Here is a 21,613-nt window from a genome sequence, read left to right as displayed (position 1 = left end):
GAATTACGCGCGCTTACGCCGGCCCATTTACGCTACGCCGCCGTAACTTTGGAGGCAAGTGCTTTGTGAATACAGCACTTGCCTCTCTAAGTTGCGGCGGCGTATCGTAAATACGGTACGCTATGCCCGCGCAACGTAGATCGGCCATACCTGAATCTAGGCCATGCGACCCTAAACATGAATACCATTTGACACATCATCCCGCCTGTCATAGATTTTACCATCTTCTGCCAGTGGGGCTGGATGCTGCACCTGTGCCCTCTGGGCACCCAAAACTCCAGAATTTGACACCCATGGGTGAAAGAACCAGTATGCTTGAGGCCTTATTGCATTAGCATGGTGAGCAAATATAACATATGTAGAAAACAGGACCTGGGCACTGCGCAGAGCCCATGCCGGCCTAATAATCTGCTGTTCTAACCAGTGAAGGATGAGATTTGATTGGCTGTCATGGCTTACTGCACATTGCACTTAGTCATTGTTCTGTGATGCAGCAAAGTGCACTTCCCAGCATGCACGCCTTTGGCTTCAGCTGTGGGAGACTCATCGTCCCTGGAGAGCTGAAGTACCAACTAGCAATTAATCCCAGACTAAAGCAGGTCATTAGGATTCTTCTCAAAGACGCCGTGTCCTTCCCTGAACCGCCTTCATCCCAAAAGAAAGGTGATGGCTGTGCAGCCGCCGGAGCGTACACAAAACCCTTCCTTGTGTCTGGCCCGGGTGATTGACACGTCTGATTGCCAAACACCAACACGGTCTCCGGGAACACCCGCACTGTCAGAGAGCTGGGCGCTCTTTCACTTTATTAGGATTCAGTGTTGACAGCTGAGGAGAACTTTTCCTGTGAAAGTAATCAACTAATGTACAATTAATAAAGTGGACCGGCCAAGAATGAAAGATCGAGCTATTCCACTATACAGGACGTAGGAGGAAAAAATCGCACCAAGGATCCCAATGCAGGGAACGCCCCAAAAACAACCTTCACCCCCTGCGACAATTCACCTCCCTAGGGAAATGCATTACTTTTAAGGAGATAAGGCCCCCTATACGAGAAGCCCCAGATGGAAGCAGCCATGCTCGGATTACTGCACTGCACTGAAGTTCTAAGGCAATGGTCACTATAGCCCCATACACACTTAGGGGCAGATCCACAGAGATCTGCACCCGCGCAGCGTATCAGAGATACACTACGCCGCCGTAACTTACTTGTCCTTGGTTCGAATCCAGAAAGAATTTGCGGCGTAGTCTATCTCTCGCGGCGTAAGGGCGCCTAATTCAAATCGGCGAGTAGGGGGCGTGTTTCATTTAAATGAAGCGCGTCCCCGCGCCAAATGAACTGCGCATGCGCCATCGGACAATTTTGACACATTTTTGGGACCACTGTCATTTTCACAGCAAAAAATGCTATAAAAATGCATTGTTTACTGTGAAAATGACAATTGCAGTTTGGGAGTTAACCACTAGGGGGCCCTGTAGGGGTTATGTGTGACCTCATATGTTTTTCTAACTGTAGGGGGGCAGGGCTGGACGTGTGACGTCATTGATCGTGTTTCCCTATATTAGGGAACACACGATCAATGAAGATGACACTGTAAAGAATGGGAAAGCTGTGTTTACACACAGCTCTCCCCGTTCTTCAGCTCCGGGGACCGATCGCGGGACTCCTGCGGCGATCGGGTCTGCGAGTCCTGCGGCCGCAGTCACGGAGCTTCGGACCAGGTCGCGGGCGCGCACCTGAGACCCACGGCTGGGCACTTAAAGAGGACGTACCGGCATAGAATGCATTAAGGTGAAAAAAAACACGAGGGTTTACAACCACTTTAAGTCCCTCTACCTAGATAGGACTTTATCTGCAAAACTATTATAATTAAGTGGTGTTCCAGCCAAAACATTTTTTTTTTAAAGTCAGCAGCTACAAAGACTGTAGCTGCTGACTTTTAATAAGGACACTTACCTGTCCAGGGAGCTCGCGATGTCGCCCCCCGAGGCCGATCCATCCATCACATCGGGTGTTGGTGCCGCCATTCCAACTAAGAGAAACCGGCAGTGGAACCTTGCGGCTTCTCTGCCGGTTTCCTACTGTGCAATGTGCGAGTCGCACGGCGCTTTGTGAATGGCCAGATTGTCTTCTGGGACACACACAGGTCCCAGAAGACAACGGGGGAGCTTGCCGCAGAAGAGGACGTGATGTCGTGGGCCGCGGCCTTGCTGGATTGAAAGTGCACTTGGTACTTCCAAAAAGGTAAGAAAGAAAATAAATACATTTTAATATCCAAAAACGAGTTGTTGAGAGGCGGTTCTTTGTTTAAGACCACCTCTCAAAAATGTGTGGAACTCCGCTTTAAGTTACTAAGGAAAGGTGGGGGCATCTAGTGGTAAACGGTAAGAACTACGTGCCTAGCACCCTATTGCTTGCACCTCTCCATTAGGTTCCATGGAGTGTTTTACTTCGGCAAAGTACAAACTCTCCATAGGATTGAATGTAGAATTACTGGCCAAGCACAGGCCTGACTCAGAATTCTTTGACAAACGCTTCGGCAGCGTTACGGACCGTATCTCACTATAGCAAAGACATGTGAATTTAAGTCTTACAGGGGGGTTTGGGGGAAGTACACAGGCACATTTACACTTAAAGGGGAACAAAACCCTCCAATTCTTTAAGGAAGCTGCCATTTTATTATCTGATCTCCAGCTGCCACAGTGATGCATGTGATCAGTTATGACACCAGCCATTTCATGTCTTGACAGTTCGGTTAAGAGCACAAGCAACTGTGACCACTATCATTCACGGCATTCCATTTCTGTTTTAAAGTACCCTTTGGTTGTTCCAGTGGTGTCGCAGAGCCTTTCAATGTCATTATACGATTATCACTCAAGAAAATAAACTGCCATTGCCAGGGTTATCTTGAAAGAAGACAAAGCTGCTGAACCATCAAGTCTACCTGTCAATATATTTTACCACCATTACTACATTGTAGGCAAAGGGCTGGTGCTATGCTCACATCAGCCATTCAGCTTTGGTTTCCCTGCACCAAATGCATTCCTTCCTGCACTGTGCCGCTAAGATCCCCAAATGTATCATTGTATTGTACCAAAAAAAATGTATGTCATTATTTCATGTATTTCATTTAAATGGATGCTTGATAGAAAATCAGCTTTCCCCCTTAGGGCCCTTTCACACGGCTCTGTAACAAAATCTTGGTAAAGTGCAATAAAGTCCCATAAAGGTAAATATATATATATATCACCAATGCCAATTGAGAATGCTAAAGTGATAATGTGCAAAATAGTCCTATAATAAATGAATAAATAAATAAATAGGTGCTGCCAAATGGAACTGCTGGTATTACTGAATTTCCACTCAATCAGATAAGGATAGTTGACAGATGAATAAACGTATCCCTCACTGGGCTCACAGGACTCTTACCTCCAGGCCGATAGTAAATGGCATCTAGTATAAACCTCACTGGCAGTCCTCTATAGATAATCTCAGCCAATCCTCCTTAAAAGCAGGTAAAACATCTCCTCAGCTGATCCAGACAGTGCTCAGACCCGGATGGAAAAAGAGAGAGAACAAAAGGAGGGGCTCCAATAGTGAAGTACAGTAAGACTCAGGGATATTTATTGAAGAAAAACCTGTGCTTACATCAAAACACAATAAAATCGCGCAGCAGTTTAAAAAACGAGCGGCGTCCACAGCGCCAGCTTACGTCACTCCAGGTATACGTCCGTCCAATCCCTACGCGTTACGACGCGGGATCACGTGTCTTCGTCTGGGGAAACGTGTCTGAGTCTGAGTCTTACTGTACTTCACTATTGGAGCCCCTCCTTTTGTTCTCTCTCTTTTTCCATCTGGGTCTGAGCACTGTCTGGATCAGCTGAGGAGACGTTTTACCTGCTTTTAAGGAGGATTGGCTGAGATTATCTATAGAGGACTGCCAGTGAGGTTTATACTAGATGCCCTTTACTATCGGCCTGGAGGTAAGAGTCCTGTGAGCCCAGTGAGGGATACGTTTATTCATCTGTCAACTATCCTTATCTGATTGAGTGGAAATTCAGTAATACCAGCAGTTCCATTTGGCAGCACCTATTTATTTATTTATTCATTTATTATAGGACTATTTTGCACATTATCACTTTAGCATTCTCAATTGGCATTGGTGATATATATATTTACCTTTATGGGACTTTATTGCACTTTATTGTCGGATTCACTCATCCATTGAGATTGTGAGCTCTCCTATTATTATTCACTCATCACTTTGAGTTTTGTTTCTTTTTTGTTTACACTTACCATGTTTGTGTGATACGTTGCGCAGAATCCCATTTATTATTGATTTCTGTATTTGTGTATTGTAGACACGATTAAGTTTTGCTGCACTGTATTTATTTTGTTTGGGTTATTACTTATTGAGGGTCCTTATTAGTGCAAAAGCTCTTGTCACTAAAATCTTGGTAAAAGCGCATATGCAATTTTACCATGGTTTTGCTGTGTCACAGGTGAGTTTCTGGTGCATTTTTAGGTTGCCTGCGACTTTATTGCGATTTTACAACGATTCTGTCGTGATTTTGCCACGATTACCATTTATTTTAATGGGAAGCTGCATTTTTGGTGTGGCTTTGAAAACCGCACCGAAGATGCACCAGGCAGGACTTTTCAAAACGCACTGCACCCAGTGGTGTGAAAAGTCCCATAGGGTTTAAAGGGAAACTTTTTTTTGCATTTTTTTTGCAAGGTAAAAAACGCAGGAAAAACGTATCAGCGTGAATGGGGTTTTAGTAATGTATATAGGATCAAAGGTCTGCACAAAGTCCACAGCTTGATGTTTTATTATCTGATGATTTCCGGATGAAAAAAATAAATGGGGAAATGGTACACTATGATTTTAATTTAAAGCGACACTAATTGATATGCTTACTCTTCACAAAATTTTCAATCACATCCACTAGTTAATGGCCTTGTAATCTATTTTTCATGAAGTCGTTTGTTACTTTTCCTCCTCTCTTCCATGAGCTTCCAAACCTCTCCTTTTTCCCCCCTCACTTACATTTGTTTGTAGTGAGCAGTGCACGTTAGTTGCTATGCACACTACACATATCATAGTCTATATTAATATTATTATACAGCGCCAACAGTTTGCTTAGCGCTTTACGATATGAGGGCAGACAGTACAATACAATACACTTCAATACAGAAGGGATCAGAGGGCCCTGCTCATTAGAGCTTACAATCTAGAAGGGGGGGTCAAGTGATACAAAAAGATAATAGCCGTGGGGGATGATCAGATGGAGAAATCAGAGGAGATATCAGAGGCAAGTAAGAGAGGGTGACTACATTCCTACATACAATGGGACTATGGAGAACAGACATAGCCAGCCTCTCACAGGAAGTCAGATCATAGGAGCAAAATAAAAGACTTGTGAGATTCGGAGGAGGAGTGCAAAAGAGGTTACTCTTTTTAGTTAAAGTGAATATAAACCCTCCAAACACCTAGTGAAGTGAACAGCCTCAGATGATACACATAGATGAACCAAATCTCCCTACATAAGTTTTACATGTATATCTACTGTCTTCCCATTTATATACTGTTTAGAAAGTTCAGATCGTGTTAGGCCTCGTACACACGACCGACAATCTCGTCGTAAAAGAAACGTTGTTTTCCTCGACGAGGTTCTTGTCAGGCTTGTCGAGAATCTTGTCAAGCTTTCTTTGCGTACACACTGTCAAGACAAAATCTCGTTGTTCTCAAACGCGGTGACGTACAACACGTACGACGGCACTATAAAGGGGAAGTTTGATTCCACTGGCACCACCCATGGGGCTGCTTTTGCTAATCTCATGTTACTGCGTGTTAAGTAAAAGTTTGATGAGAGACGATTCGCGATTTTCAGTCTGTTACAGCGTGACGAATGTGCTATTTGCATTACGAACGCTACTTTTACCGAAGGTGCGCTCCCGTCTCATACTTTATTCTGAGCATGCGCGGGTTTCTAAGCATACACACGAACATGTTTCTCGTCGTAAACCAGCCCGACGAGAAACACGACGAGGAAATTGAGACTCCCGACGAGAAAAAAAAAGAGCATGTTCTCTTTTTTTCTCGTCGAGATCCTCAAAGTTTTCTCTACGAAAAACATACACACGACCGTTTTTCTTGGCAAAAATGCTCTGCCAGCATTTTTCCTGATGGATTTTGCCGAGGAAAACAGTCGTGTGTATGAGGCTTAGGAGATTTTCTCTTCCTGTTTAACACAGAGTGTGATGTCTGGGCATACAGCCAAGATATCTAAAATTGCTGATCGGAGAAAAGGCACATACACCCCTCTCATCATAGGCAGAGACTCTCAGAGGTGTTTTGTAACAGGGCCAGCTTCCTGTTAATCTATTTATAGCAGCCACCCCTTACAGAAATTTCAGGCTGCCTTTATCTGATGTGTTCAAGAATTTGTCAGGAGTTATCTGGCTGATAACAGGGATGGGTCAGGATAGAGCTATGGGACTTAGCTCTTTGAAGAAAGATAACAAAACACTGCAGATATATGTGCCCAGCTCAAATTTCATGAATTGGGTTTACATCCACTTTAAAGTATATCTGAATCCTTACCCTGTAAAACAACCTATTCAGTTTAAAATATAAATGAAAGGCAAAGAATTTGTGTAATAGAAACTATGGTTGTCCCGATACCACTATTTTAAGACCGAGTACAAGTACCGATACTTTTTTTCAAGTACTCGCCGATACAGATTACCGATACTTTTTTTTTTTTTTATGTCACGTGTCAGTATTTTTTTTTATTTTACAATTTAAATTTTTCACAATTTTTTTTTTTTTCACGATGCCTCCTTTGGGGGGGGGGGGGTGGATGTGTCAGTGTGTTTTTTATGTTAATACGGATTATTTTTTACAATTAATTATTTTTTATTATTTATTGCCATTTTTTTTTAGCCCTGTTGGGGGGCTTTGGTGAGATATCAGGGGTCATAACAGACCCCTGATATCTCACCTTTGAGACAGAGAAAGGGACTAAGGACACGGATTCCCCAGTCCCTTTCTCAGCTGCACTGGAAATGAATGAACAGGAGACAGAGGCTCCTATCCATTAATAGACTGAAGAATCTTAAACACAGTTTACGATGCTCAGTCATATGAATGGACAGAGTCAGTGATCACTGACTCTGTTCATTCAAAAAAGGTAGGAGCCGGGTTTAGCGGCTCCTACCGCCGCTCTCCATCCTGACAGAGGGGGCGGGGGAGGACATGGAGGGGGACACAGAGCACAGAGGGGGGAAGCAGCAGCACGGAGGGGGGACACGGAGCATGGAGAGGTCCATTTACATCCAACCGCCCTATAGAGGAAAACTCGGCTATGTCTGTATCCACTCTGCATAGGGGAGTGGACACGGACCTGTCATCCTCCTGCTCAGCAGTGATCAGCGGATAGATTCCACACTGAGCCGGGGGATCTGCTAGCGGAGTCTGCTCCATGTAAAAGGCCCCTTAAGAGAAGACGGTACCCCTGCGTACCTACGATAAAACACGTGGGTTTTGCATGCTGCGTAAACGCATTCATATGGTGCACAGATGTGTTAGGGCTATTAATGCGTAATACTTTTTCCACGTTATAAAAAAATATATATTTCCTGTTTGTTAATCTTCTGGCAGTCAGGACTATCATACCTGGCCACCCAGCAATTAATGTCCACCATTTTTCCCAGTATGATCACCGCATGCTGTTTCTGCCAACGCTAAGGAGAAGTGGCCACACAGGCCCATAAGTATTCTGTTGGGTGTAGCGGTGGCATCGCCAAACCTGCTGCAACCCCCATACCTTTAATATCTTATTGATTTGTGAATGGTGGCGGACATTGAGATCCTCAAGTATATGTTCATTCTTACAACATTCTCTGCATTCAGCCCTTCTTCTAAAAGTCTTCTACCACCTTGCAGTGGCCATGCTCAGATCTGATAAATGGCAGTAAGTATATATTGTATTAAGCTGATTAAAAACATAATATGGTGATCAAACATATAGGAAAAAGGTTGCCAGCCCTCTGATCTCTTTCCTATTAAATACATTGCCAACAAGTCCTAATTTTAGCAGCCAGGCCAGTAAAAAACCCTAGAAATGATCCCACTGCAGAATGGTATTTTTTTTTTCTTTTTTTTTTGGCTTGAAGCTTAAAGATGCAAATTCAGTACCGGCCAGATCAAGCAAAGATTATTTTATTTTTCTTGTGCCCTAAGCGCAGAACGGATGGGGGAACTGGAGGAGGATACAGGGAAAGTCAGGTATCGGTAAAGTATCAGAGCATTTTCCCCGAGGACAAGTCCTCGGGGAAATGATTGGTATCGGTCCCGATACCGATAATAGTATCGGTATCGGGACAACCCTAATAGAAACACAAATTATAAGAACATTTTTCTTTTTCGTAAGTTATTACATAACCTCTGTTCTCAACTGCATTAAAGTGGTTGTAAACCCTAAAAAAAAAAAAAAAACTGCAAGACAAAGGCATAATGAGCTTAGCATGCTATGCATTACTTATGAATTACTTACCTTATATTGAAGCCCCCGCAGCTGTCCTCGTACACTCCTCTGGCAGCAACATCTCTCCCAGAGTGACTTCTGTCTGGCGCTGTGATTGGGCGGAGCCGCGATGACGTCTCTCCCGTGCATGCATGTGGAAGCCGTCGGTAACGGCACACTGACTGAAGCAACTGCACATACGTGCCATTGCTTCAGTTTAATTCAGTGCGCATGTGCCAATGACATTGCCACATACAGAAGACAGGGGACATCCTGGGTAGCTACAGGTAAGCCTTATTATAGGTTTACCTGTAGCATAAAGTAGTTGTAAAGGGTTTACAACCACTTTAAGGGCTTAGAGAGGTGGGGGAGGAGAAACAGCAGCACACTGATCTTCTCTGTGAATGACTGTGTAGGGGTAGGAGGGTAGCAGCACAAGTCCTGGCCAATAGAGGACATGCAGACTGTGCTCCCAGCACAGCCAGAAAACTGATCACGTTAAGATGCCTGGCTTGGTCAGTTTACAATAGGAAAGCAGGGGGACTGGCAGGATTTTTTTTACAGTGTAAATAATATTGATATAGATATTCTGGAGGAACATTCCTCTTTGGGAGATCTCTGTATATACTCCCAGGGACTCTATTTGTTTTTTTGTATACTCATCAATAAAGTCTTTGAATATTCACTGATGATTACATGTGGTTGATTCGCTCTCAGACTATCGTTGTCCCAACCCCTCCTTTCATTTATTCAAGTATTTATATTGTCTATTGAGTGGATCCTGTCTTATAGACAAATCAATTCATCAGTGTTATAGTATCTAAAGGTTCAGTTTGGATTCAGGTCATTTTAAATCATTGGACTGGCAGGATCACCAGGGATTTCACACAAAGGAAGCAATATGATTGGAACAGGATACTTTTTAACACAAGTGCATGACGCAACAAGCAAATATCAGGAATATGAAATGTTGGCGTAACAAATACATTATTGAATATAACTTTTTTAAACTAGAGTTTAGGATCACTTTAAGAAAAAGTCATCTCTAATAAATTACAATCCTCCTAGACTGTTGTATTGACAACTCTCCCAGTGCCGGCCCAAGACATTGTGATGCCTGGGACCAAGAATGAAATGCTGCCCCCCCCCCCAAAAAAAAATCACGCCAACCAAAAGGCCCCCACATTCATTATTTTATAACATGATAACTAAAGGGGACCCGTCATGGCTCTATACATGTATAAAGGAGTATAAAGAGGACCTGCCATGGCTCTATACATGTGTATAGGAGTGTAAAAGGACGTGTCATGGCTCTATACATGTATAGGAGTATAAAAGCACCTGTCAGGGCTCTATACATGTGTATAGGAGTGTAAAAGGACGTGTCATGGCTCTATACATGTATATAGAAATGTTCTGCCCGCCCGCTCCTGTCACCACTAACAGCAGCGGCGCCGGGCTCCTCACAGGCAGTGTCGCCTGCCCGCTCACTTGCTGACTGCTCCCCCCCTCTGCGAGTGTCCTCACAGGCAGCCCGGCGCCATGCTCCTCACATGCAGCGGAGCGGGCGGAACGGGCTGGCTGGCGGGCGTCAGTATGCTGCCCCCCTAAAAGTGCCGCCTGGTACCCATGGTACCACCCGGTCCCATTGTAGGGCCGGCCATGAACTCTCCTTTATCATTTAGCAGGAGGGTGACAGGTACACTTTAATTAGAACAATCGTTTCTTTTAGGGCCATACAAACCGTATTATTTTGATTATTCTGATTGTTATACTGGAAATTCAGGTATGACACTTTAAGGAATAGATAACGTGAAGAACAAAGCCTGAAGCATAAATCAGTAAGAATCATTTGGAAGCCATTAACCATATGAATTAAACCCAAGTCCTCATTAAGTATTGATTACCCCGGAAGGAAATTGGTACACTCTGGGATTAAGCATGCACAGCTTGATGGTAGTTATAAAAGGTTAGTCCAAGCATTTGTGCTCTGCAACCTTTAGCATCCAAGAGACAGCCTTATAGTTATTACTAAGCAAGTTATTTCCATTTCTGATCATTAACCTCTGAATCATCTTAACTAGTTGTGTCTTTTTTTTCCCATCAAATATGTCAAATTTTGGTAAATTCTGTGTATACAGCAGAGGACAGATTATTACCATCCCTTCTTAGTGAAATGCTCTTTACCAAGCATATCAGTTTCCGGCTTTCAGATCAGTAAAAGATAAATTCCGATTGGTCATCGTGGGTAGCCGCTCATTACACAATGCACTTTGCCTTATGGAATCAATCTTTGATCCTTCCTGTGCTCACCAAGAGCAGCTCATCCTCCCCTCCATTCACTGCTATTACATCCCTCAAATGTAATATCTGAAATTGTTCATGTCTCATTCCTCGGCAGCTGCTCATAAAAGGCTTTCAGTTATTAATGATTTTTTTTCTGTTCAGGTCACAAAGTCTCTAAATATTAGCCTTCAGCTGTCACCTTTGACCCAGCGTGCTTTGTGACATTCCAAGCTGGGAATATCTTTGGTCTATAAAGCTGCACAACACACCATCTCCTCTCAAGGTGACCAGTTTAATGGAGGATAGCACACACTACAGCTGGCCATGTACCAGTAGAATTTGTATCAAAATGTCTCATTTTCAGAACATTTGTTCGATTTGGTTGGTGTGGTCAAATCAATGGTCATTTTTGACCAGAGTGACAAAAATTTGCAGGCTCAGAATTCATTTTTTTTGCTCAAATGAACGAAATTCCAACATAACGTACATATTGTAATGAAACTTTAATTTAATACATCTGGGACTCCATTCAAGTAGCTGCTGTGGACAAAATTTTACCAGATTTTTAATTAAATTAGTTGACTCAATGATGGCAACATGGCAAGCTCTTGCGGATGATTTTTAAAATTCCTACATGAACGTTTGAACAAATTCTACTGGTGCGTGAACAGCTTAAGTCTAGCCTATGCAATTTGAAATGGGTTGCCCAAAGCATACAAATTTCCCTAAGGGCTTTGTCACATGGGTATAATGTGCAGGTTCCTGCTGGTGGAAAATATGCGCTCATGTTTAGGCGCGCTTAGCCACATACAACGCTTCGTTCATTCCAATGAATGACTACATATGTACACATTCATGCCCATTAAAGTGGAGTTCCACCCACTTTTTTATGTTTGTCTGTGCTGCATGCTCTAATCTCATAGTGTTCAGAATGGACAATTTTTATTTAATTTGTTGCTTGTAAATACCTTTATTTTGTAGTCCTTCATTACTTCCTCCTCCTTATTTGCCTAGGCTATTTGCAAGGATTTCTGGGATAGGCATCATGTTTCCCAGTAGTCCTTGCAAACCTGACTGAAACCTATTACATTGCTTGTGCACTGAGCATGTGCGAGATATGCAAAGCTGAAATCCAGGAAGTCATACAGTCTGGCTTCATGATGCCCACACTTAAGATGGCCACGGTCTATTTCTAGATTATAAACTATTTAAATGCTGTAACAACCTAACAAAACTGACCTTAGTTTACAGACTAACTTTACTAGAATACATTAAGCTTGTGTATTACAGGGGTATTTATATTTAAAAAGTGAAATTGTGGGTGGAACTCCCCTTTAAGGCTGGGTTCACATACATGCGGCTGCGGTTCTGTTTACCAGTACAGGTGCGATTCACGTGCAAATTTTTCCTTGAATTCACACCTGAACTGGATCCCAAAAAAACGCACAGGACCCTTTTCAAAACCACATCGTGGCCTCCCTGCACCTGTGTGACCCGGCTTCATTAAAAGCCTGTCACATTCACATGTTATGCAAATTAAATGCAGTTAAAAACGCATCCAGTTGACATATATGTGAACCCAGCCTCAATCTGCCGATGTGTGCAGCCATGGACACAGCTATGTCCTACTTTTTTTCGTGTGTGGCTAAATGCAGCGCACATTTTTTAATGTAGACCCAGCCTTGTATATGGGCTCATTGATTGCTATAGTGCTGCGTTTAGATGGGCACAAAACTATACATTGTCATCATGTAAACGCAGCATTGTTTCTGCGCATGTGAATGACCCTTTTAAGAAGTGCATCAAAACGCATTATAACAAGTTGCCATGCGTTGTGGTCATTATTAAGATGCTATCAGGCCCCTTTCAGGATCGATTGGGTCTGCCTGTCAGTTTTTTAGGTGGACCCAATCGGACCATCCAATGGTAAAAGGACATCCTATCTGCTAAAAACAGACATATGAGGGTTCCATTCCCTATCTGTCTGGTGGATTGGATTGGATGACAGTTGGATGTAAAAAGACAAGCGGTCCATTTACATCCAACCGCCCCATAGAGGAAAACTCGGCTATGTCCGTATACACTCTGCAAAGGGGAGCGGACACGGACCTGTCATCCTCCTGCTCAGCAGTGATCAGCGGATAGATTCCATGCTGAGCCGGGGGATCTGCTAGCGGAGTCCGCTCCATGTAAATAGTGCCTTAGGAGTAAATGGTACCCCTGCGTACCTACGATAAAACACGTGGGTTTTGCATGCTGCGTAAACGCATTCATGTGGTACACAGATGTGTTAGGGCTATTAATGCGTAATACTTTTTCCACGTTATAAAAAAATATATATTTCCTGTTTGTTAATCTTCTGGCAGTCAGGGCTATCATACCTGGCCACCCAGCAATTAATGTCCACCATTTTTCCCAGTATGATCACCGCGTGGTGTTTCTGCCAACGCTAAGGAGAAGTGGCCACACAGGCCCATAAGTATTCTGTTGGGTGTAGCGGTGGCACCGCCAAACCTGCTGCAACCCCCATACCTTTAATATCTTATTGATTTGTGAATGGTGGCAGACATTGAGATCCTCAAGTATATGTTCATTCTTACAACATTCTCTGCATTCAGCCCTTCTTCTAAAATTCTTCTACCACCTTGCAGTGGCCATGCTCAGATCTGATAAATGGCGGTAAGTATATATTGTCTTAAGCTGATTAAAAACATAATATGGTGATCAAACATATAGGAAAAAGGTTGCCAGCCCTCTGATCTATTTCCTATTAAATACATTGCCAACAAGTCCTAATTTTAGCAGCCAGGCCAGTAAAAAACCCTAGAAATGATCCCACTGCAGAATGGTATTTTTTTATTTTTTTTGCTTAAAGCTTAAAGATGCAAATTCAGTACCGGCCAGATCAAGCAACGATTATTTTATTTTTCTTGTGCCCCAAGTTTTTTTTTTATTATTATTTTTAATAAAGGTTTCAGGAATGACATAGTGAATCAGTAAATATGTAAGGTATCACCACCGCCTCTGATCTGAGCTGGGTGAACAGACAGTATGCGATAGTCTGCCGGCTTCTATAAACATATGCCACCCTTGACTAACATCATTTCTTGTCCTCCTGTATAGATAAGAGGGAGGCCGTCTGTGTGTGTCTCTTGCACATATCCCTAGAGTCATTAAGGGTGTGTCCATCTGAAGCAAACCTTACATTACTACATAGGGCGCCTGCAACCTACTATGTTATAGGAATTATATATTCCTCTATACGGTAGATAAAGCTTACAGGATACATTTACTCCTTCCATGCAGCGTCCCTAAAATCAGTTTATGGTGGAGTTTATGGTGGACAAGCATAAGGCCTCAGCTTTGAAGACAAAGTATTTATTGCTGAGGTCACATATTAATCAATGAGCGCTCGATTTGACCGTTTCTCCTAATTCTCCTAGCCCCATGGCCAACGATAATGCAATTATATCATATAGCCTCCACAATAAAAGCCACATCCTGCATTAAAAGGGCAGTTTTAAAAAATGTGACATTTAAGCATAATGTTGAAGAACACAAGAAAGGATAACCTGTCGGGGGGGTTACGCTTCTGCGTCAGTGTGGGAGGGGTTAATAAAAGACAAAAAAAACCCTCACCTGAGCCCCCCCTGGCTACTTATAAATGGGGTTGGGGCTCTTGGAGAAGATGAGGTCTTTCCACCGATGGGGAGGGGAACAGGGTTACTGGAATAGTGATGGTGGATCCTGCAGACAGAGGACCTGCTGACATTGAGGTATGACGGAAGACAGCTGGAAGACGACCGGACTATTTCCCATACACTAAATACATTAAGAAAATGAGATTTCCTGTAAAATAAATCAACGATACTTGTGATGGTCTTGACACTTACCGCTCTGTTCTCCTAGGAAGACCAGCTTGAATTTCCTCAGTGGGTTTCCAAAATCTCCCCCTGCAGACATGATGCTCGGGGAAGGACCAGGAGACAAGACCAGGGAAAAGAGCAGCCAAATTCCCTCTCTGTGTAGCCGGTCTCCTCTGGACTTGGTCCTGTGTGTGTGCTCTGGATGAAGGATGCTTAGTGCAAGCTGGAGGAGAGGGAGGAGAGCAGGGTTAACTGGGTGGTGTCTGCAGTGAGACTGGAATAGGTTAATTTCTTCCCTAGGAGAGGCAGAGCAGGCACTACAGTAGGTGAATAAGGATGCTTTCGGCTGCTCTGCTCCACATCTCTCCCCTCCCCACCCATGCACAATACGCCTGCGTCCTGCGTCCTCCTTCTCCCCCCTGCCACTCACATACTGCTGCTCAAGCTATGCTGATGTCAGTGCACAAGCTGATTCAGAGACTGAATGAGGAAGAAACACAGACCAGCAGAAGAATTGGTTGTACAAACACCTGCACTGTCATGCAGCTGTAGGAGACTCATTTGTATGATGCAGGGCTCGTTGTTCCTTTCTATTCATCTATATAGATGTGACATTTGCAGCAGCACCCTACAGAGCTCCTGTATCTGTTCATATTAACGCCTGCCACTGTGCAGCTTACAGTCTAATGTCTCTATCGGAATACAAACTATAGCTGGCTAGGGCAGAAGCAAGTCAAATCTGTATGTATTTTACTGGATGGCTTAAAAGGAAGCCTACTAAAACAGAGAAAACATAGACTTCTGGCCATAGACGGATCGAAATTCAGACGGTTCAGCAGGGGTCCATCTATGGTCGTTCCTGTTGCTGACCATAATGGACAAAGATCAGTGCATAGTAAATACAGCAGCTCATAGCAAGCAGAATAACATCTTAATTAAGATAAAATAAACTGAAATACAATTACTAAGGGAACTGCACTGTCATTAGGATTGCTAAGTCATTCTGCTTGCCATTGAACGCTATACTTTTCCTGATTTTCACAAACTATGCCATCTATATTGTTAAGAGACAATTATGTCCCGTACACACGATCCGAAAATCGGACGACAGATAGGACGACTGTTTTCGCTGACTAGTCGCAAGTAGAAATTGGATTGGTTACTAAAGTCACGAAAATTCTCGTACGACGGAAAACAAAATCTGAAGGGATGTCACCTGTAATGTATTTGTATTGTATTTTTGGACAACAACTGTATTGATTAACCACTTCCGGACCGCCTCATGTACATATACGTCGGCAGAATGGCACGGACAGACACATGTACGTACCTGTACGTGCTCTGCTTGACGTGGGTCGGGGGTCCGATCGGGACCCCCCCGGGAACTTGTGGCAGTCCGGTTGGCTTCAGGAGCGATCCGCGATGAGGGGGCGGCGGTTCGTTTTTGTCCGCCCCCTCCGGATCGCTCCCCAGCCAATCCGCTTCCTCCCCCGCCTGCATTGTAAACACAGGCAGAGGAGGAAGTGATGTCACCGCTACTCCCGCCGGTATATTCGTCCGGCGGAGGAGCGGAGGAGCGGAGACATCACACAGTGAGTACACAAGCACTACACTGACACCTGTACACATAGGCACACAAACCCCCCCCGGTCACCCCCCAGCCCCCCCTGTCACACTGTCACTGATCATTTTCTGATCACTGCATTTAGTGTCAGTGTGACAGGCAGTTAGTGTCAGGCAGTTAGTGTTAGGTCCAGGGTAGCCCCCCCCCCCCCCCAATAAATGTTTTAACCCCTTGATCACCCCCTAGTTAACCCTTTCACCCCCCTTTTGCCAGCGTCACTAAGCGATAGTTTTTCTGATCGCTGTATTAGTGTCGCTCGTGCCACTAGGTAGCTAGTTTTTTTTTTTGAGGTTCGCCGCCATGTTTTTATAGCGCTAGAAAATTTATGGGGGTACCTAACGCTATAAAAACATGGTGGCGAACCTCAAAAAAAACTAGCTACCTAGCGGCACGAGCGACACTAATACAGCGATCAGAAAAACGATCGCTTAGTGACTCTGGCAAAATGGGGGTGAAAGGGTTAACTAGGGGGTGATCAAGGGGTTAAAACCTTTATTGGGGGGGGGGGGTAGGGGGCTACTCTGGACCTAACACTTTTAACCCCTTGATCACCCCCTAGTTAACCCTTTCACCCCCCTTTTGCCAGCGTCACTGAGCGATCGTTTTTCAGATCGCTGTATTAGTGTCGCTCGTGTCGCTAGGTAGCTAGTTATTTTTTGAAGTTCGCCCGCCAGGTTTTTATAGCGTTAGGTACCCCCATACATTTTCTAATAAAGGTTTTAACCCCTGATTGCCCCTAAAGTTAACCCTTTCACCCCCTATTGCCAGCGTCACTAAGCGATCGTTTTTCTGATCGCTGTATTAGTGTCGCTAGTGCCGCTAGGTAGCTAGTTATTTTTTGAGGTTTGCCCGCCAGGTTTTTATAGCATTAGGTACCCCCATACATTTTCTAATAAAGGTTTTAACCCCTGATTTCCCCTAGAGTTAACCCTTTCACCCCCTATTGCCAGCGTCACTAAGCGATCGTTTTTCTGATCGCTGTATTAGTGTCGCTGGTGCCGCTAGGTAGCTAGTTATTTTTTGAGGTTCGCCCACCAGGTTTTTATAGCGTTAGGTACCCCCATACATTTTCTAATAAAGGTTTTAACCCCTGATTGCCCCTAGAGTTAACCCTTTTACCCCCTATTACCAGCGTCACTAAGCGATCGTTTTTCTGATCGCTGTATTAGTGTCGCTAGTGCCGCTAGGTAGCTAGTTATTTTTTGAGGTTCGCCCGCTAGGTTTTTATAGCGTTAGGTACCCCCATACATTTTCTAATAAAGGTTTTAACCCCTGATTGCCCCTAGAGTTAACCCTTTCACCCCCTATTGCCAGCTTCACTAAGCGATCATTTTTCTGATCGCTGTATTAGTGTTGCTGGTGCCGCTAGGTAGCTAGTTAGTGCCAGTAACGCTTACACCCACGCGCAAAGCATACTCCCCCCATATGTGGAATTACACCCCAAAATACATTCTGCTGCTTCTCCTGAGTACGGGGATACCACATGTGTGAGACTTTTTGGGAGCCTAGCCGCGTACGGGACCCCAAAAACAATCACCGCCTTCAGGCTTTCTAAGGGTGTAAATGTTTGATTTCACTCCTCACTACCTATAACAGTTTCGAAGGCCATAAAATGCCAAAATAGCACAAAAAACCCCCAAATGGCCCCATTTTGGAAAGTAGACACCCCAAGCTATTTTCTGAGAGGGATGTCGAGTCCATGGAATATTTTATATTTTGACACAAGTTGCGGGAATATGATAAACTGATTTTTTTTTGCACAAAGTTGTCACTAAATGATATATTGCTCACACATGCCATGGTTATATGTGGAAACCGGTTATATGTGGAAACCGGTCGTGTGTACATTTTCGTCAAGGAAACTGTCGAGAAACTCGATGAGCCAAAAAGAGAGCAAGTTCTCTATTTCCTCGACGGGAGTCTCAAATTGGCTCTTCGAGTTCCTGGTCGAGCTGGTTTCCGATGAGAAACTTGAGCGTGTGTGTGCTAAGAAACCCGCGCTTGCTCAGAATAAGGTATGAGACGGAGATAACACATTTTTCAAGCTGTAACAGACTGAAAAGTGCAAATTGTCTCCGACCAAACTTTTACTTAACATGCAAACACATGAGATTAGCAAAAGCAGCCCCAAGAGTTGTGCCAGTGGAATCGAACTTCCCCTGCCGTTGTATGTGTTGTATGTCACCGCGTTTGAGAACGAGGAGATTTTGTTTTGACTGTGTGTACGCAAAGCAAGCTTATCGAGTTCCTCGACAAGCCTAACAAGGAACTCGACGAGGAAAACAATGTGTTTCGCCCGTCGAGTTCCTCAGTCGTGTGTACGAGGCCTGAGAGGCACTTCGCTGGGGACACCTGATGTAAGAGGTACTGTACTGGGGACACTGATGTAAGAGGCATTCAGCTGGGGACACTGACCAATGGGGACACCTGATGTAAGAGGCACTCCGCTGGGGACACCTGATGTAAGTGGCACTCCACTGGGGACACCTGATGTAAGAGGCATTCAGCTGGGGACACTGACCAATGGGGACACCTGATGTAAGAGGCGCTCCGCTGGGGACACCTGATGCAAGAGGCACTCTGCTGTGGACACCTGATGCAAGAGGCACTCCGCTGGGGACACCTGATGTAAGAGGACTGGGGACATCTGATGTAAGCAGGCACTCCGCTGGGGACACCTGATGTAAGGAGGCACTCCGCTGGGGACACCTGATGTAAGGAGGCACTCCGCTGGGGACACCTGATGTAAGGAGGCACTCCGCTGGGGACACCTGATTTAAGGAGGCACTCCGCTGGGGACACCTGATGTAAGGAGGCACTCCGCTGGGGACACCTGATTTAAGGAGGCACTCCGCTGGGGACACCTGATGTAAGGAGGCACTCCGCTGGGAGCACCTGATGTAAGGAGGTACTCTGTAGGGAATGCCTGATGTAAGGAGGGACTCCGGTGGGGGCACCTGATGTAAGGAGGGACTCCGGTGGGAATGCCTGATGGAAGGAGGGACTCCACTGGGAACGCCTGATGTCATCTGGTGGCAGAGGACACACTCGGTGCTCCCACGGATTCTACCTTATGGTGAGTTGAACTATTTTGTTTTTTATTACAATGTAATAATAATAGTAATGTGCTTCAATCATCCACACACCATAACAACCACAGTGCAGGGATAATTGAAGCGTTAACACCGGGTGTTTGGAGTATCTTTATCTGCTGATTGTTAAACTTTATGGAATACACATATTTCTATTGTTGTGTAGGATCTGGGCATGCTGTCCCTCCATCCCTCTTTCTTTCCTTCCTTCTCTCTCCTTCCCTCCCTTCATATTTCTTTCTTTCTTCCTCCATCCCTCATTCATTTCAGACTCGGACCACACCCCCTTTGAGCCTCACCCCTTTAAGCCATGCCCACTATTCCATTGAAACCACGCCCCCTCTAAACTAAGAAAAAAACTTACCACTTCCTGTATGCCCTCTCTAATCAGACCACGATAATCAGGGCAGCTCCGCCCTGATCACCATGGTCAAAGTGCCTCCCTCCATGATAGGCTGCTGTCCCCTCTCCCCTCCTATCTCCCCCCTTACCCCCCTCCTTCCTCCTTATCAGGGCCCTCTCTGTCTGTCTCTGCTCAGTCCTGCCCCCGCTGCTATTATTTTAAAAAAATATATATATATTAGAGGCTGGCATAGTACACTGTGCTAAGCATTTTTTAAAACGAGTGTTGTAAATACCAATTTTTAGCTGTCTTCAGGCCGGTCGCGTGACTCGCCGCCACTTTACAGCTATGAGACGGGGATTCTGCAGAGGAGAGGAGCGGTCATGTGATCTCCCTGGCTGATGTCAGAGGGATTTCATGGCCACTCCCTCAGAAGCCATCCGTTGGAGATATGACTGGCCTGAAGACAGCTAAATATCGTTATTTACAACATTTGTTTTAAAAAATGCGTAACACTAGTGTGCTATGCTAGCCTCTAATAGAGGGGCTGGCATAGACTTTTACAAATGGGTTCACAAACCCTTTAACGTTTTACTAAACCCACAACAGTAAAATCAGTCTGTGTATGCAGTAAAGCATGCTTGTTATACTCACTGTGGAACCTAAGGGGTTAAAAAAGGCTGTTTCATCCTGTCTTCTCTGATCCTCCCCTCCTTCCACTGTCCCCATACCATGTTCAGATAAGACTGGAGTCAGGCTGCACATGCTCAGTTTGGTGTGTATTGCTAGAGAGTTTTTTTTTTTTTCTTGGGAGGGTGCATGGGATCAGCACAGGGCCAATCAGCACTGTCCAGACAGAAGGTCAGGGGTCCTGCATCCTGATAGGACAGCCAGTGCAGTATGAAACTGCTCCTACAAGCTTCAAGAACTGTGGCCTTTTTGATCCAAGTCTGGTATTACTAGTGAATTATTTAATATGTTTTAATTTATTTAAAGTCCTGACTTTGATACCATTGCATTTCCATGTTCTGTGTACTGTGGGAGACCAGATATAGTGAATGCAGGGTCCTGGGTTTAGTAACACTTTAATTACTGTTAGGTGATGTGATTAAAGCTGTACGTATATATTTTTTTAGGTAAACTTCAAATGTAATGAAGAAGGTCAATAGTCTGTGCTGAAAGGCAAAGCCTGACTGCTGAGGCAAAGCCACTGTTTGGCTGGCTATGCCTAAGCTTTAAAGCAGACCTGGGCAAACTACGGCCCGCGGGCCGCATACGGCCCGGCGGACCTTTTAATCCGGCCCACCCCCGCCGCCGCTGCCACGTTAATCACCGCGGCGGGGAATATTACAGACAGCGTTCGTCTGAACAGCTGTTTTCCCCGCCGCGCATAGACACTTCCCCTTGGACGGATCTGTCCAATCGCGAGCAAGGGGGAGTAACATAGACACTCCCCCTTGCTCGCGATTGGACAGATCCGTCCAAGGGGGAGTGTCTATGCGCAGCGGGGAAAACAGCTGTTCAAACGAACGCTGTCTGTTATGTTCCCCGCCGCAGTGATAACAGTAGGCAGGGCCGGGAGGGGTCACTGTGCCCATCACACGCAGCCACTTGTGCCAACACATGCAGCCACTTGTGCCAACACATGCAGCCACTTGTGCCAACACACGCAGCCACTTGTGCCAACACACGCAGCCACTTCGCCACCATAAATTGTCGCCACTGTGCCAATCACACGCAGCCACTGTGCCAATCACACGTAGCCACTGTGCCAATCACACGCAGCCACTGTGCCAATCACACGCAGCCACTGTTCCCATCAAACGCAGCCACTGTGCCAATCACACGCAGCCACTGTGCAATCAATTGTTGC

General features: G+C 44.9%; 1 protein-coding gene across 1 annotated transcript in view; it reads right to left on the bottom strand.

Moving 5' to 3' along the window:
• The window catches only part of RAB6B (RAB6B, member RAS oncogene family), a 75,878-nt gene extending 60,807 nt beyond the window's left edge, over positions 1–15,071 (bottom strand). Inside the window, exon 1 of the mRNA XM_040348749.1 lies at positions 14,709–15,071. Within this exon, the coding sequence (XP_040204683.1) occupies positions 14,709–14,778 (70 nt within the window). The 5' untranslated portion in view covers positions 14,779–15,071. The remainder of the gene's footprint in view (positions 1–14,708) is intronic.
• Positions 15,072–21,613: the final 6,542 nt, after the last annotated feature.

This window comes from Rana temporaria, chromosome 4 (genome assembly GCF_905171775.1).
Source record: "Rana temporaria chromosome 4, aRanTem1.1, whole genome shotgun sequence".
NCBI lineage: Eukaryota > Metazoa > Chordata > Amphibia > Anura > Ranidae > Rana > Rana temporaria.
Note: the sequence above shows the minus strand (reverse complement) of the source record. Positions and strands in the feature narration are given on the sequence as shown.